General features: G+C 28.1%; 1 protein-coding gene across 3 annotated transcripts in view; it reads right to left on the bottom strand.

Annotated features, from left to right (window-relative positions):
• mor (SWI/SNF- related protein mor) overlaps nucleotides 1–17102 on the bottom strand; it is a 40071-nt gene extending 22969 nt beyond the window's left edge. Inside the window, exons 1-15 of one of the 3 annotated variants that reach the window (XM_016052416.5) lie at nucleotides 16822–17102; nucleotides 12851–12970; nucleotides 12684–12769; nucleotides 11081–11328; nucleotides 9709–9778; nucleotides 7146–7221; nucleotides 6346–6429; nucleotides 4391–4432; nucleotides 4094–4188; nucleotides 3400–3536; nucleotides 2170–2258; nucleotides 1271–1425; nucleotides 1118–1189; nucleotides 913–1026; nucleotides 424–580 (exon numbers count right to left, since the gene is read on the bottom strand). In XM_016052416.5, the coding sequence (XP_015907902.3) occupies nucleotides 424–580; nucleotides 913–1026; nucleotides 1118–1189; nucleotides 1271–1425; nucleotides 2170–2258; nucleotides 3400–3536; nucleotides 4094–4188; nucleotides 4391–4432; nucleotides 6346–6429; nucleotides 7146–7221; nucleotides 9709–9778; nucleotides 11081–11328; nucleotides 12684–12769; nucleotides 12851–12970; nucleotides 16822–16935 (1659 nt within the window). In that variant the 5' untranslated portion in view covers nucleotides 16936–17102. The remainder of the gene's footprint in view (nucleotides 1–423; nucleotides 581–912; nucleotides 1027–1117; nucleotides 1190–1270; nucleotides 1426–2169; nucleotides 2259–3399; nucleotides 3537–4093; nucleotides 4189–4390; nucleotides 4433–6345; nucleotides 6430–7145; nucleotides 7222–9708; nucleotides 9779–11080; nucleotides 11329–12683; nucleotides 12770–12850; nucleotides 12971–16821) is intronic. The other 2 variants (XM_016052347.4, XM_016052491.5) reach the window with 2 other exon arrangements.
• Nucleotides 17103–17136: the final 34 nt, after the last annotated feature.

Genomic DNA, 17136 nt, shown 5'->3' on the forward strand with positions numbered 1-17136 from the left:
TTATTTTGATAATAAAATTCAGATGAATTAATACATTTTTACAAAATATATTTTAGTAAGTGTATTAGTAAGATTATTTAATTCACCTCTAAATTTTAGATTAAAATTGATTAGACTACAATTGATTTTGACTATATTTTCAGTTCACTAAAACTGCATGCCTTTCTTTTTAAAAAATGCTGTTTTACAACATTAATTTTTTTTAATTGGTACTAGCTTTAGGTACGGAATAAAATAAGAAACTAGAAAAGTATCTTAATCAAGATACCATCTTTTTTTGGAGGAGAAACTAAATGAACTGCAGTGATACATGGCAACAAAATCAAAACAATAAGGCAGGTAACAAAAAGAAAAACATTTACAAGCAATTTTTGACATTTTATTTAATTACTTACAAACTAACATTATAGGCAACTTAAATACCTGATTAGTGCGAGGAGGATTCAAGGGCTGGAGACCAGAGGGTGTATCAGCAAGAACATGGAAATGCGAGGTAGACGGTGGGCCCATAGGAGTTGGCCTACTGTCTGCATCAACTTGGTAGTTTACGAGACCCCACTGCTCCAAAAAGGCATGCACCCTGTTGATAAACAAGGAAACTAATGTTATTTTAAATGAATGCTAGATAAGTTATGATTTCTTTAAAAAATACATAAACACTCTGAGAACTGACCTTAGACTACATCAATACAAGGTTCGTCTCTAAGTGTTAGCGTTTTAATTCTTTTTCAAAAACAGAAGATAATTTTTAAGCATTCCTTACAATGATTTAATTCCTTATAATATGAAAATATTATACCAACACTCACAGCTTATTAAAATTATAAAACTGTATATAAGTCTAATAAAGAAAAGATCAATAAGGTACTCTTAAATAAAAGAATTAACCCCTTGAGGCAAATAAATTATTACCTCATGATTGCACAAACATCTCCAGCTAAGTTCCGCCTGCAAGCAGTTACAGTTAAATACTCTGTGGGATTCAGTCGATAAGTATCAATCATAAAATTCCTATATGCAATGTAGCTGTAAACACAAAAATATACAACAATGATTATTCAACACATAAAAGAAATTTAATGCTAAAATATTTTAAAATTATATTTTATATCCTTACACTTCTGGCGTTTTAGATTTGTTTTTTAAGTTGAAGAATTCCGGCAACCCTCTTCTTTCTATAGCATGAACACTGAAATAAAAACAATGTTTTTAATGGCGGTAAGGAAATTAAAATGTAAAGTTAAGAGAGTGAAATAAAAATATGTTTTACCTATTATAATCAAACCAGGCTGCATAACTAGGGATCACAATATGATTGGCTTGCTCAGTCACATTGTCATCTTGGTTGTCTTCAGGCAATTTATCTCGACTCTGACTGTTGGGAGAACCAGGACGTGATGTTTTCATTTTCTCTTCTTTGTCTCCCTAGAGTATTGAAAAAAAATTATTATATGCTTTTAGGGTGCATATTTTGTGCATTGCTTCCAACAAAAAATAAGCACCTTTTAAGAACTTTTTAAGCACTCAAAAAAATTTGACGCACTATATACATTAACAAAATGCAAAATTATTTTCCAAGACTTTACACGATCATGATAAAATAACTAATTTCAGACAAAGAACTTTTTCCTTGATTATATTAACCATCATAAAAAGATCGAAAGGTTTTTCAGTTCAATTTCAGAAGGTGGAAAATGAAGCATAGAACCATCTATACCAGGAAAACCTTCCTCATGGTATGCTATCTGTTACAAAAACAGTGGAATTTACCTAGAAATGCATCTAGCTCAATTGAACTCTTGAAGAAAAAAAAAAGATAATTGTTGCTATGTACAAAACAATCACCCAATATAGAACTTACAACAATGATCTTAATTTCCAGCTCATAAGCCAAACGAAATGATAAAGCAGCAAAAGAGGAAAAGTCATTTTGTAAAGTTTCTTAGATGCGATTAATTGTCTACCTCTACCATCAGTATCAAGTACATAATATATTCGTAAAAATCTGCTGCACAGGTTTAATGATTCGTTTTTTATTTATTAAAAAAATAAATAAATAAAAATCCTATTAAACAGCTTCATATGTCACATCTAATTTCAAATTTAAAAAATAAAATATTATTAACATAACACTTTTCGAAACTTCATGCAGTAAAAAGCATAACATACCTTATCGTCAGTGTCATTTCCATCTAATTCCAAAAGAGTGCCACCTTTCAAAGGCTGAGATTCATCTTTATTGCTTCTAGGATTATTTGCTATAAAGATTAACATGTTTTAACATTCGAAACAAAATTAAAACAACAAAAACCTAAGTAAAATATTTAAAACTAATTAAAATGGAAAATTCCACAATAGATAAACATAAACTTTATATTTTATACTATAATAATACACTAATTCAACATCTTTATTTAATTTATTGAAAACAAATTAAAGCAATTTTGATAGTAACCTAACTAAAGGCAATTTTATTTTAAAATTTCCAGTTAAGCTTGCCTTATCCTAACATTTAATTAGATTATTACTTGTCATCCAAAAAAAAACTGAGTTCTCACAACAGTTAATCTCAGTTTATATATAAGGTTCTCGCTAGTATTGTGACAATTGTCGCCAAACGTTCTGCAAGTGTTGCCAAATGCAATTCAAAATTTTTTATTTTTTAAGAAAAAAAGAATTCAGTGTGATCAGAAGCTCCCGCAGGCTTTCCATCCAATTTATGCTGAAAAAATCACTAGGCGTACAGAAAAGTCTCCTTTTCCTGAAAATAGCTGCTTTTTAAGCCTTTTCAGGCTAAAAAAGTTGCCATAGTCGCCTCATGCCAAAAATAGGTGCAAATAGTTGCATTTCAGTCGCCTGTGGCAACCCTGTGTAAACCATAACAGGAATTATGTAATAGTAAAGTTCGATTTTTTTTCTTCTCAAGTTTGCCAGCCATATTTAGTTTATGGACCCCTTAATGAATATCTAGGTGGTCCTATTGGACCATTAAATTTTCATTGCCAGTAAATGCAAACCTATATGATCAAGTCTATAAAAATAATGCTGTGCAGGTAAAACTTTATAAGCGAAAGAAATTATTATTAGTGAAGATATTTTTAAAAATGGACAGCCCTAAAATATATGAAAATACCCATATTAGTGAGATTTCCACTTAAGATAATCAGATGATTTATTGACATGAATTAGAACTGGCTACTGGCTTTTAGCAAAAGGTTCATCTTTTGATAAAACTTTTATACCCTTGAGTTTTCCTCGAGAGTTTTTAGAAACTCTGATTAAGGAGTAAAATGCACTTGAAACAAATTTTAAATAACATTGCAATATGAGTTAAGCAACTTTGTCTTACACAAACAGCTTTAATTAATTATTTTTCAATAAAAAATAGATTATACTTACTGTTTTTTTGAATGTGTACTTCTTGCACATTAGGTTCTGGGGATGGCTCTTCCATATCCTTTGTTAAATCATCCATTTCGTCATCCCCTCGCAATGATTTCTTTTTTGTTAGCAGAGTCGGCCCTCTACTGCTCCGACTAAAATATTAACAACACTTTATATTTACATTTCATATAATTACATTTCAATTAGCAAATGATTAATATATGAACCATGAATAACTGCCTAAAAAATGGGGTTTTGATTTTAATTCATATTTAGTGAATAACAGCCACAGAATTTGTATCTACCTAGCAAAAAAAAGAACCATGCCATGGGATTTTTACTCTAATAAAAATGCACCGTCAATAATGAGAACTGGTTTATGTGTTTACGTTTTTATGTTATATGTAAATATTATAGAACAATGTTCATAAGACAAATTTTAGTATAGTTCAGCCTTTTTCTCTAATTTTAGGATTGGAAATAAAATAAATTATTTACAAACATTTTTAAAAAATTGCTTTCAACAATGTAATTTTATTTATATTAAGTTTTTTCATTTTCATCTTGCTGTAGTTCTCATAAAAACTAAAATTTTTTTTTAATGTTATTAATTTTAATGACACTAATAATAAAAATCACATAAATTTTAAAAATATGTATTTACGACTACATAAATTTACACACTACTCATAATATAAAATAAAAAAACCTTTTGTTTTTGCGCTTTTCAGAAACAGGAGATGGAGATCGTTTTCGTTTCTTTCCTTTTTTGTCCTTTTTATCACTATCAACGCCAGCAAGTAACTGGAAAAAAAATTATGTTTTATTATGAAAATGTAATAAATTTGTCTCCAAAATTGTTTTTTAAACAATTAATTATTATTATATAGCAATGAACTTTCTAGAAAAATACTATAAACAAGTTGAAGAATAAAGTAGTTACATTTTTAGCTCAATAAAATAATTATTTTAAATAATAATATAATTTCAAATGCAAAGTTTATACCTCTTCAATAGTGTATTTGCCTCTAGGAGAACGCCGACGTCCCTACAATATAAAAGTTTAATAAGTCAGTTTCAGTATGCATTTAGAAATAACATTTAAAAATTTATAAAATCTAAAAATAAAATCACTCATAAAAAAATTATTCTAACTATACACAATTCAGTTTTAAATAAAGTTAGTGATTCTGCTGGACTTCTGAAATTACGTGTCCTTAAATTTATAACACTTTATTCATCTAATAATATTCATAATATTATATTATACATTGAGAGACAAAAAAACAAATAATTTCAAAAGAAGAGTAACATTTGAACTATTAAAGCTCTTAGGATTGATCATAGAAAGATAACGATTTAATTTAATATTGAGAGTTATAATAATTTTCAATACTCAACTATTAATAACAAAGGAAAAGAAATCTTCTGATATATGTTTGAAGTTCAGTTTTAATTTTGCCAACATAAATCTTAGTATATATATTTACACACACACATATATATATATTCCTTAGCTAAAGAATTATGCGTTCTGAGAAGACTGAGGGGGGTGACTTTAAATATTAATTAGTGCAAAACAATATTTTAAGTGACGAAATTGTACACAAAAACGTATTTTCTCAGAAAAAAAATACCCCCCCCCAACAGATTCGGATTTCCGGCCCCCAAAATATAAGGGATCGGGAATCTGGTTTCAATAGTTTGGTCAGGATAGCAACGAAAAGTTTGGAACCCTTAATGTTATTTTTACTTTTTGCATATTTCACCAAATCTCAAAACTTTTTCAACATTTCATTTTTAAAGTATTACATAACACGGTAAAATACAAACTTTGAGTGAAATCTGTTGGATACAGAGAGATCAAATTTTAAAAAAGTTCTAAATTTAAAATTCGATTCTTCAAGGACTATTCAAACAATTTTGATCAAATTTTGTGTTTTGCCATGTGAAATTAAGATAATTTAAAATGATGTAAAAAATTTTACACCTTACTATTCAAATTTTTTTAGACTAATATTAAATAAAAATATAAATATTTACAGAAATTATTTTTTGTATGGAATCATTTTTGGATAAACAAATTTTATAATTGTGTGCTAATATTTTATCAATTTGCTTCTTGAGATATGGTGGAATAAGCAAAAATTAAAATTAACATTGAGAGGTCAAAAGGTCTGACCGTTCTGCTGACCAAACTATAAGGACCTATACACCTCATAATTTGGAGGTCAAAAATCTGAATCCATCAAAAAAAAAAGTATGTTTATTCAGAGAAAATATGCCTTTGTGTCTGATTTCATAACTGCCTGCACTGATTAATTAACATATTTGAGGACACCAAACCATTAAGATAGAGTCCTAGAACATGAAGTTCAAAAGTTATTCAGAGTGGCCCCCTTTTTTTTGGCGCACTGTACAAGGGTAATTAAAATTAGCATTTATTATACAATAAAATCAGCCTAAAATATACAGAAACTGCAAGTTTTGAATAAGCAAGAATACTAGCTTGGTTTCAGGCATGTGATGTTGGAACAATAAGGTCCTTTTCCAGATGTGTGATAATGGACTCATCCCACCACAAGGTTATATTTTGAATAATAAGACCAGTATGGAGTATTAAATTTCAGAATGATGCAAAGAGTCATTTTTAGGTTATTAAATCAAATGCTTGTCTACACTAACCATGTGAAAATGGAATGTAACATAAGAATCAATATTCCTTTCAAATTTGTTTGATAAAAATTATGTTAAGTAAAATTAAAATTTTCTTAGCATCTTTAATGTATATATAAATGTAAAAAAAAAGACAAAACAAAATCTCATTTCAACGATATTTATTTTTAAAGCATAAAATTTCCCATAATAGAAATAATTATTTCTACTCTTTTAATGCCTTTGATTTAGAAGTTGTACCAAAACAAATTAAGAAAATACATTTCAACTAAAGAAAAAACTTACTAATGCATCCATCTCTACTTCATAATCATCAACATTCATCCACTCATTAAAAGTATCCAGATCAAGCAACCAACGAGCATTAACCTGAAAATATAAAATAACTTTGAAAAACAAGTCTTAAAATTTAGAAAGGTTAAAATACTTCAAAAAATTTAAAATACTTAAATTCAATAGTAAGTTTAAATTACAATAAAGCATTTTATCAACAATTCATTTAAATCCTATTGTTTTTATGTTATCTGCAGAAAACTTGTAACTAAAAATCAATCCAACTGTGCTCAGATACAAGTTGTTGATACTAAGTTGTAAATAAGATACTTAATTTAGATTGATAGTAAACGTAGTCTACAATAAATAAATACTAAAAATAATAAAGTGCTCCGGCGAAAGTCTGTTGTTTACTAAGGGGGTCATGATTAAAGCAATGTGGTTAGCATTGACTGCTAGTCACCTATCCCAAACAAGCTGGTACCCATCTAACTGAAGCTGGGTTCTTTATATTGATAGTTCACATTAACATGGCTCAACTTAATTTATACCTAATCAAATATTGTAAAAAATATTGTTAAGACAAAAAAAAAAAAAAACCTTTTCCATCAACAGTACTTAAAGCACATTTGATTAAACAGTCAATAACAGTATCTAATAGAAGGAGATTTTAATTTGAGAAGTTTAAATCACGAAAGATTAGATTTGAGCTCACATTGCAAACCAAATTAGAAGGACCACTGGTAAGTAAATATGAATCTAGTATAGATTACAAACAAAACTAATAAGTTACATTATTTTTTGTCACTTACCTCATAAGGCCCATCAACAGGATCAGGTATATCTGGTTCTTGGTCGATTTCGGCCCCAGTCACCCAAGTATCGAACCTAAAAAAAATATATATAATTTATCTGATTAAAATTAGTTCGAACAAAAAAAATTACTTCAAAATAAAAAATATTTTTCAAAAAATGAAGACCTGGCTAGTCTAATAGAAAAATCTGTGAAAAATGCTAAGTTAAATCACAGACTTCTTGCAGCTATAATGCAATAAATTTTTTAAAAAAACTTATGAGTTTCAGATCTGTTTAGATAATTATCACTTTTAGGGTTATTTAGGACTCTATTCCCTAAAATTTGAACTAAGTATTGAATTTCAATCAATCCTATATTTAAACTTCACTGATTTTCCAAAGAATTTGACTGCATTAAACGTGAGCGTTTGTGGTGGAGAGTATTAACATAATCAAAGACTTGAGTAGAAAAGGATCTGCTCTAGTAAAATGGCATAGCAACTGAGAGTTTTAGGATAGAAACCAGTATAAGGCAAAGCTGTGTTCTGTCCTGTCTGTTGTTCATTACTGTCATAGACTGGATTATAAAGAAAACCACCAAGAATAAAAGAACAGGAATTCAGTGGAATTCTACACACCTTTTTGAGGACCTTGATTATGCAGACAATATTGTTATGTTATCAGACAGATTCAAAGATATCGTATGAAAAACACAAGATACGACAGAAACTGTAGGCTTAAAGAGAAATACTGAAGAAACTAAAGCAATGATATTAAACAGCCAAATTGTAACTAAACTCAATGTCCTAAACACTAGATATCAAAGACATTGATATTTTTAGTTATCTTGGTTCAATAGTGTATACTACAGGTGGAACTGACCTGACTAAGATGTTACATCCAGACTGAAAAAAGCATGTGGTGTTTTTGAAACATTATATAAAATTTTGAGTTCTTCAGCATTAGTAATCAATAAACTACTCATCTTCAATTCAATGGTTAAAGCAGTCCTATTTTATAAGTGTGAAACTTGGAAACTTACTAAGCCTAAAGAAACCTTTGAATCCTTTCAAACTAAAGCTCTATCAGGGGTCTGTTTAGAAGAAATTTGTGTCTGTTAACGGACCCTTCACAAAATATATTTTCATAAAAATGGACCCTTCACAAAATATTTTAACTTAAAAACGGACCCTTCACAAAATGATTTTTCTTTTAATTGAACCCTTCACAAATTTGTTTATCTTCTTTATTGTTTTGTTAATTGAATAAATCCTTCCCAAGGAAGAAAACAAGGAAGATGGATGTAAACGAATTAAGTTTTGTCTGCTGCAGACGATTCTTCCATTATTCGTCCGAAATGAATATTTTGCGTTCAGCAGTATAGGCTAAATACCAAATATTTGTATGTTGCACCTCTAATTTAGATGCAGCAATTGCTGTTTATTTTTGAAAATTTAATTTTTTTTAAAATTTAATTTTACAATGCTGAGCATAATCCTGTATCAATTTACAATTTAAACACTCGTTGAAAAAGTTTTTTGCAATAACCGGACCCTATTTGCACAAATTCCTAATAGCAGGACCCTGGTTGAAAGAATGTGAGTAATTTTTTCACAATTTCACAAAAGCCGGACCTTTCACAAAATGTCTGGACAGACCCCTGTCTATGAAAGATTTTCAAAATCTTTTATCCTTTCATTATTTCAAAAGAGCAACTATATTGAGGGGACAAAACGAGACCCATTGCTGAGGTTAAATCAAACATTGAAGATGGATGCGGATGATACACATTCTGTGAATGCCTGCCACTTAGTTTCCTCATGTAGCTCTCACCTGGAAGCTGAAGGAGGGACAAAGGAAGCGAGGAAGACCGAAACTAATATGGTGAAGAATTATAACGCATGAAAGAGATGAGCTTCAATGGTATAGCTGAAGCTTGGCTATGGAGGACAAGATATGAAACCTTAGGAGCCAGAATGGTGTAAAAAAATCTTCATGATGATTCTCTAAAATATTGTACTTTAATTGCAAAAACCATGAACAGAACAGTAAAAACAATATTAAACAACGTTCCCCTAGTTATACAAGATTTTCATAAAAACCTTCCAGATTTAAAAAAAAAAAAAATTACCATTTATAATAATAAAAATAACTATGACAGATACAGCAGAAATATGTCTCAAACTTTGAGTATCACTTCCACAATTTTTTTTTTTTAAACAGGCATTTCATTAGTTGATTAAAAGGAATTGAAATACTTAAATGTTAACTATTCTTTATTTGATAATGTGAGAGGGAAGTGGGACAATGAGCTTATTATTAAGCTGTTGTTAGATATGACTTAAATGTTTATGCTAAAAAACATGTAGATATTTATTGCAAAAATAAACAATTAATGCAGATGATGACAGTGACACTCACTTGACTGTTTCTATTGTTATCTCTTAGATTACTTTATATAACATACTCAACTTAATCAAAAAAATAACTGCATTTCATTCCTATGCCAGAGCAGTTGCTGAAAAATTCTGAACTTTACATTTTAACACAAAATAACTTGAATCTTTAGATTCTACTTACGAGTCAGGATAAAACCACCAGTGTAGCATGACATTTTTATCCCGTCTAAAAACCACACGCACCCAATCTTCTGAAATTTAATAAAGAAAATTTAGTAAACATTTTAAAAATATGAATCTAAGGTAAAAATGTTTCAAAATAGTAGTCTACAAATAAACCAAAGAAAAATACAAGTTGCTAATGATAAGTACAATGTCTTAAAATAAGTTTTAAATTTTCTTTATTTTTTTTAAATTTTTTTAAAGAAAAGGTTTTAGAGTTAAGAATTCTGAAACATATTAGTTTTATTAACTAAAAATAAAAGCAAGAAATGCCTGAAATGTTTACAAGTTTTTACATAGCTGCCAACATGGATAAGAAAAAATCCAGTAGATTTTGCGGAATACTAAATATTTTACAATGTTTTATAATACATACAAAATACTAAATATGATACAATATACTAAATATTTTACATATAGGGAATTTTAGGGATTTTTATTGTCATCAAAATACAAAAACTTAATTAATGGTAAGTAAAATTTACCAGTTACGATTGACATTAAATGATGAACTTAAAATGCTTTTTCTTATGTTAACTCATAATTTTTAATAATAATAGACAAATAATTTATTATTGATAGTTTAAAGATATTCAATAGTTCAATTAATTTAAAAAGAGAATTCCAAATAAAAATAAACTCAGAATTTTTGAAAAGAAAAACTTTAAACTGAATACTATATATGAAGCTCATATCATTATGCAACACTAATTTAAATATTCACGCAAGCAATAAACTGAGAAAAACTCTATTTCAATAGGGATTTTTTTAGGCAACTTAATTTTAGGGAATTTTCTAAAATGTACAAAAACTGGGAGAAATTAGATGAAACCAGTAAAAGTGGCAAAATCCAGTAGTCTACTGGTAAATCCAGTCGAGTTGGCTATGTTTTTATCATATGATTTATATAATTTTGTATTGGGGCAAAATCTTCTGAACTATAATTATTCTCAATCCACATATGATCAATTAGAAGTTTATAAAAATATTGTCATACAGGTTAAATGACACCAATCAATTGACATGAATAATCATTGTCAATTTGACATGACAAGAAATTTATTGTGCTTAAATTTAAATATTTGTATTAATGTTTAAATATTTGCATTAATAAATAATTAAGTATTTGTATAAATTAAAATAAATATTTGTCACGTTTAAAGAATTTTTCGGTTTGAATCACAACTGAAATACTTTATGAATTAATTTATGCATATTAACTTCTGAATATTACATTTTAGCAAAAGGAAAAAAAAAAAGGAAAGAAATTCATACAAATCTAAACAAATGAATTTCAAATCAAATTCTTATTTTGAAATGAAATAACTCACCAGGTCCATCTGTAGTTGGTAAAGGTGGGTGTACTAGATGAGATGCATCATCAGGGTTTTCTGCTATAGTGCCTTGATGACGCTTAATGATGTCCTTTAATCTGGGTACCAACTGTTTTTCCACTTCAGGCATTATAAAAATGTGCGGAAGGGTTAAACATTTATTTTGGACCAATGTTTTTTCAATCGTCATGAACATTTCTACATTGCGATCCATACGAGATGGAGATTGAAAATCAAATCTGCGCCTGAAATAAAAGAATAAATTTCTTTATTGGATTGGACATCCAGGAACTAGATCGCATTAACATGTTTATAGTAGACATTCAATATAAATTTATTCTGCAAAATTTTTAAATGAGGAAAAAGATATTTAATTGCCTTCCTCATTTTATAAATCTATATTCAATGTGTAGTAAACACATTGATTTCCAAATTGAATTTCATTAATTGATGAGCAAAAGAGTTTGCAAGAGGATGAGAGTAGAGTAAAAAAAAGGGGAAATAAAAGATTCTTAAATATTTATCTTATGTATTTATAAATAGAATCTTTTAATTCTAGTATATAACAAAGATTATTAGATAAGTGGTTGGAAACAATCTTTAGAAAAAACTCAAAAAGTAATAACAAGAAATTAATTTATACAGTAGAAAGTCCAAAACGGAATCATTGAGAATGGATTCCCTACTGAGGAAAATGGATTTTTCGGGATAATAGATATTTAAGGTAAACGTGCACAATTCATTAAAAAAAAATCAACAATGAACAATAATTTTAATTTCACACAATAATTTAAATTTTTCTTCTTTTTTTTCATTTCATGAAACGAATTAACTGGACAGAAAAAAATTACATTAAGAAAAGCATCATATTCTAAAAGTAAATTTTAATTACTTAATATTATTCCATTTAATAAAAAAATAATAACATAAACATGGAACAGAATTGGGTGGATTTAGCTTGTAAAAACATTCACAATTTGTCTGCTGGTGTTTTTTTCAAACACTATCAAAATTAATCTTCATTAATATTCATAGTTTACTCTTCTTATCTAAGTTTATTTTCCTTTTTTTTTTAAATAAAAAAAAAATCTGCTCTTTTAGGGTGCTTATAGTAGCAAAATAATTATTATCCTTTTCCCTTGCATTGAAATGTTTTTTTAAACTATCTGTTTATTTTGATTATAAAGATGCAATTTTTTTTAGTAACTATAACAGAAAGAATTAAGTGTTACATTGAAAATACATACAAAACATACATACTTATTTTGCAACAAAAATAAAGAAAAAAATTAAATTATTTTTTGAATAACATAAAAAAATTGACAAAATATTACAGATTACATAAAGCAAACAAATTGTTTTTTTTTTTTTTTAATTACTTGCTATATTATATATATAGAAAGTGACATATGGTGAAGAAAAAAAAATTAAAGATAGATGGATCAAAAAATTTTCCAGCAATTTTAAACCCATGCTTCAGTTGCATAAAAATTATTTTTAAGCACGATTTCATTTTAACAGAAACTATTTGCAAAATGAAATTTGTCAAATAAAATTTCAATTCGCTGAAAAATAAATAAACAAAACATCAAATATTTACCATCCTTGTTCACTTTTGAACTTGTAAACAGCAGCCAAAATGTGACATAAAGATCCACTAGGTCTGAAGTCCAAAAAACACTTCATCTATAACAAAGGTAAAATATTATTTTAGATAGTCTTAATGTGGAATAAAAGAAATCGAGGCATAGGAGATACTATATTTACCGGAAGTCTAGTAAGAGGAGGTTTGCTGACAGTTCTGCCAAAAGCATCTTCTTGGAATTGTACTAGTTGGTTTACAAGAGCAGCTAAGCCTTTTGCAGTAGGTGGATCAGCTTGTATGTACTGCAATAATTAGTCAAATCAATCATGATGGTTTTACCAATAGACTTTTCAATAATTAAAAATGTTGTGGAAAACAAAATTTATTTAGACTTTGATTTAAAAAATTATAATAAAAAAAAGCAATTTTGAAAGCAAAATATTTTAATTGAAGTTTTACTGTAGGTTTGGTAAGAATTTGCTGCATGTAAACTGCACCTGGGGGGGGGGGAGGTCACCTATTTCCCATGGCAGAATAGTATGGACACAGTCCCAGATTGTTACTAATTTTTAGCAGAATGTTTTATTTGGGTAGCAAAAAAGTTTGATTTTCTTTTCAGCAGAATTCTTTTCAAAAGATACCTTTTTACTAATTTTGCTTTTATAATTTGGTAGAAATAAAATCAGTTCAATTTTTTAATATGATATTCATTGATTCAATATTTTCACAGTGTCACAGTCCCAGATTGTTTCTAAGTTCTAACAGAATGTTTTATTAACGAAGCAAAAAAGTGCGGTTTTCTTTTCTGCAGACATTTTTGAAGAAATGTTCTGCAGAATTCTTTTCAAAAGATAAATTTACTAATTTTGCTTTTTTAATTTGGTAAAGTAAAATAGATTCAATATTTTTAATATAATATAACGCTCATGAAAATTTTAAATGACATATTAAGTCTCCCCTTTTTTGCTAAGAACTCATGAAATTGTAAATGTATGTATGTAAATGTCTCCAGTTAAGATCAAAATTGGTTCAATACGGATCCTATAAGAACTTGCACCGAGGGACTTTTTAGGAGGCATGTCTAGGTTTTTTTAATACTTGTCCTAGAATGGCCGATATTATATTGGCCGAATAATGAATATAAAATATCAGGTTAATGTGACAATTTTATATAGAGCCGATATTGGTTGTAAAATATCCAGTGAATTGGATAATTCTATATCGGGTCAATATTGGAAAAATAACGGCTCTTTGAACCCATATTGAGCAAGAATTTACAAATATTGGTACAATAAGGGCTAACGCCCTGCAGCAGAGTCGTGGCAACATGGCGACATTGTCGCAGAACGTTACGGAGTTCTTGCAGAGACGTTTTTCCTTTGGGAAGTAAAAAAACTTGGGTTTTCCTTTCTGCAGAAATTTTTTTCCTTTTTCTTCTGTATTATAGTCGAAAGATGCTTTTCTTGCGCATGGGAATGAAAAAAAATGCTTGTAATTTTTCGGTTCTCATTTAAGGATAATAAAAAATAAAGAGCAATGAAGTAAATAGTTTGTTTTCTTTTCTACAGAAATTTTCGTTCTATTTTTTATGCAGTTATTATTATTAATTTACACATAGCTTTTAAAATCAAATATTTTTAATACTGTATTATTTATTACAACAACTGAATTTTAAAATGAAAACACGCATTTAGTAATCTCTTTTTGAAGAGTTTGAGATTTTGGGGTCGAACTTTTTTTCTGGTAGTTACTACTACGGATTTCACAATTTTTAAAAAAAAGCTACGATGATTTATAAAAGATGAAAAAAAAACTAATTAGTGTCTTTTCCTTCTACATAATGCAAGAATATCGACATATTAGAATTTAAAAAAAAATATTACATATGCAATTAAAAGTTTTTTTTATTGTAGTTGACGCTTCTGTTACTTTAAATTAGTAACATGCATATTTCTTGTTATTTTCAAAAGTATCTTGCAGAAAGATATTAGTATTAGAGACGTATGTTGCAGAAAGCCCGAAAATTATTATGCCGTTAAGGTAGTGTTTTGTAATTTTTTTTCAAGAATTGCTATGATATTACACTTGGAAGGCCAGATGTATTTCATTGCTCAGTTATTATCATAGATATTCAAGCAATCATTCTTTGGTATGCTTAGTTTGCATACACTGTAAATTTAAGGGGTCTTTCCACCATTTTTTTCCACTGTTATTGCTACGGATACTCACATTTTTTAAGAAAAAAAAATCTGAATATTTGTCTATAAAAATTTTATTAGTCCCGAATTTTGATTATTTATTTTCAATATCACCATACTTTTATTATGATGCGGGCATTTGATTATTTACTTTTAATATGGCCATACCATCACTTTTTTGACATAATCGCTTATTTACTTCTTCCCACGCTCAATGTACTCCATTAGTATAATAAATCCATGTAATTATTTCAATTGTTTTTTCGGCAGCTATTCATAATGATTATTGCATGTTTTTTAAAGATCTCAATATATTTCTGATAATATGGGAAAAGCGAATCGTACATTAGAGTATTTACTTTTTTATGCAAAGATTCTAATGTAGTTTTGATTAAGTTCTTGGAAGAAAAGAGTGTGATATTATAAATTAACACAAGATTATTATTGAAATGTTAACACTCGCAAGTTAATGCCACAAATTTTAAGATTTTTTAATATCTTTTTCATGTGATTGGGATTCACAAAATGCAAAAAGGGAGATAATGTATGTTTTTCTCCTACAAATATACCCCATAATATTAGAATATGTATTCTTTTTTTCAGTAGATGAAAAAAAAACTTTAGAATTAAAACTACACACAGTTTTGTTTTGTATGTACTTTGTGCAGGCTTTTTTTTTTTTTTTTTTTTAAGAAACAAATTGCTTCTGTTACTTTAAATTAGGAACATATAGGTTTGTAACTATCAAAAACCATTGCAGAAAGATATTAGTGCTACAGAGATTTTTCATAGAAAACAAGAAAAAAATTCTTCTACAGAGCAATGACAATAGAACATAACTCGCTTCAGCATTTGTTCAATCCATCACAATATTACAGCTTTTTTTTTACATCAATAAATAAATAAATATATAAAATATATTATACAACCATAAAACTCTTAATGGAGTGATCTGTTACACCAAATATAATGATCAATGCATGAATGACTTCAATACTTGCAGATGATTTGTGAAAAACAAGTAATGTTTGCTTAATGGTGACTGAATTTCCCTCCTTCAGCAAGACTTTTTCTTAGTTTCTCTTGTGCCACAGAACGCAAGTCCCCAAATCTTGATGATTGTTTTGGGGTAGATCACAACATTGAAAACTACACAATTTCATTATCATTATAAACACAAAAAATAATCACCAAGTCTCGCCAATTTCCAAACAGTAACCCACAAGAAAACTTTTTAAAAAAAAGATAAATAAACTGAACATCACTGAAAAAATGCACTCTAAGTGTAAAACTGCAAACTTCAAAAGTTTTTACTTTTAAATTTGAAAGTTTAAAATCCATTTGGTGTCTTAGTGGTTGTAGTGTGTGCAGCAGATCATGATAAGAAAATATCCATTAAAATACCAATAGTGCTTGTACATCAGATAAAAACGAACCATTTCAAAAAAAAAATTTATCAAAATTTTATTAAACAAATTTAAATTAATACACCTTATATATCAATAGCAGCCAATACATAAAAACAAATTTTGTAATAGCTTCTGCAAATAATCTTACTTCAGATATCAAAATTTGCAATAAAATTCAATTATGTAATTCTCTCTCACAGACAATATCGAATTAAACGGTTTTATTTGATTATCTTAACTATAAAATGTAATAAATATATGGAAAATTGAGGTATTGTTACTACTTAAACTATAATTCAAACTGAAATGCAAAATGAATAATTTAATCATTAACGGTAAAGGTAACACTAGAGCTTCTTTTTTTTTTTTTTCCAGTGTTATACTACGTTACCCAGCAATGCATATATCGTTTTATCATATATAATAATGTTCGAATCATAAGAAAGCAGTTACAGAAGAAAATAAGCAAATTGGTGTTAGATAATGATCAAATTGAAAGGTGAGTAACAGTTACACATTGAAAGTCAAACAGAAATGACAATTTACCTTTTTACAATTTTTTTGCAGCCATTGACGCACAGTATCAAACTGGGCGATTGTTTCAGGAGATTCGTAGAACTTGACGTTTGGCCCACCATCTTTCTTTCGATAGCAAGTCATTTTTATTTAACATCAAGTATCTTTCTTGATGAAATTATACGTTAATTACATTATTACGTAAAATATTTAATTGAAATTAAAAAAGCTATATGGATCGCTAAAAGCGGCTTTTCTTATTTTCGACATTGAGTCACTTCACTTCAGCTTCATTTTTTTCTTCCTTTATCTCTCATAAACTACAAATTTTAACATTTTAATTAT

Source organism: Parasteatoda tepidariorum, chromosome 10 (assembly GCF_982258835.1).
Source record: "Parasteatoda tepidariorum strain Cologne lab strain chromosome 10, Ptep-v5.0, whole genome shotgun sequence".
NCBI lineage: Eukaryota > Metazoa > Arthropoda > Arachnida > Araneae > Theridiidae > Parasteatoda > Parasteatoda tepidariorum.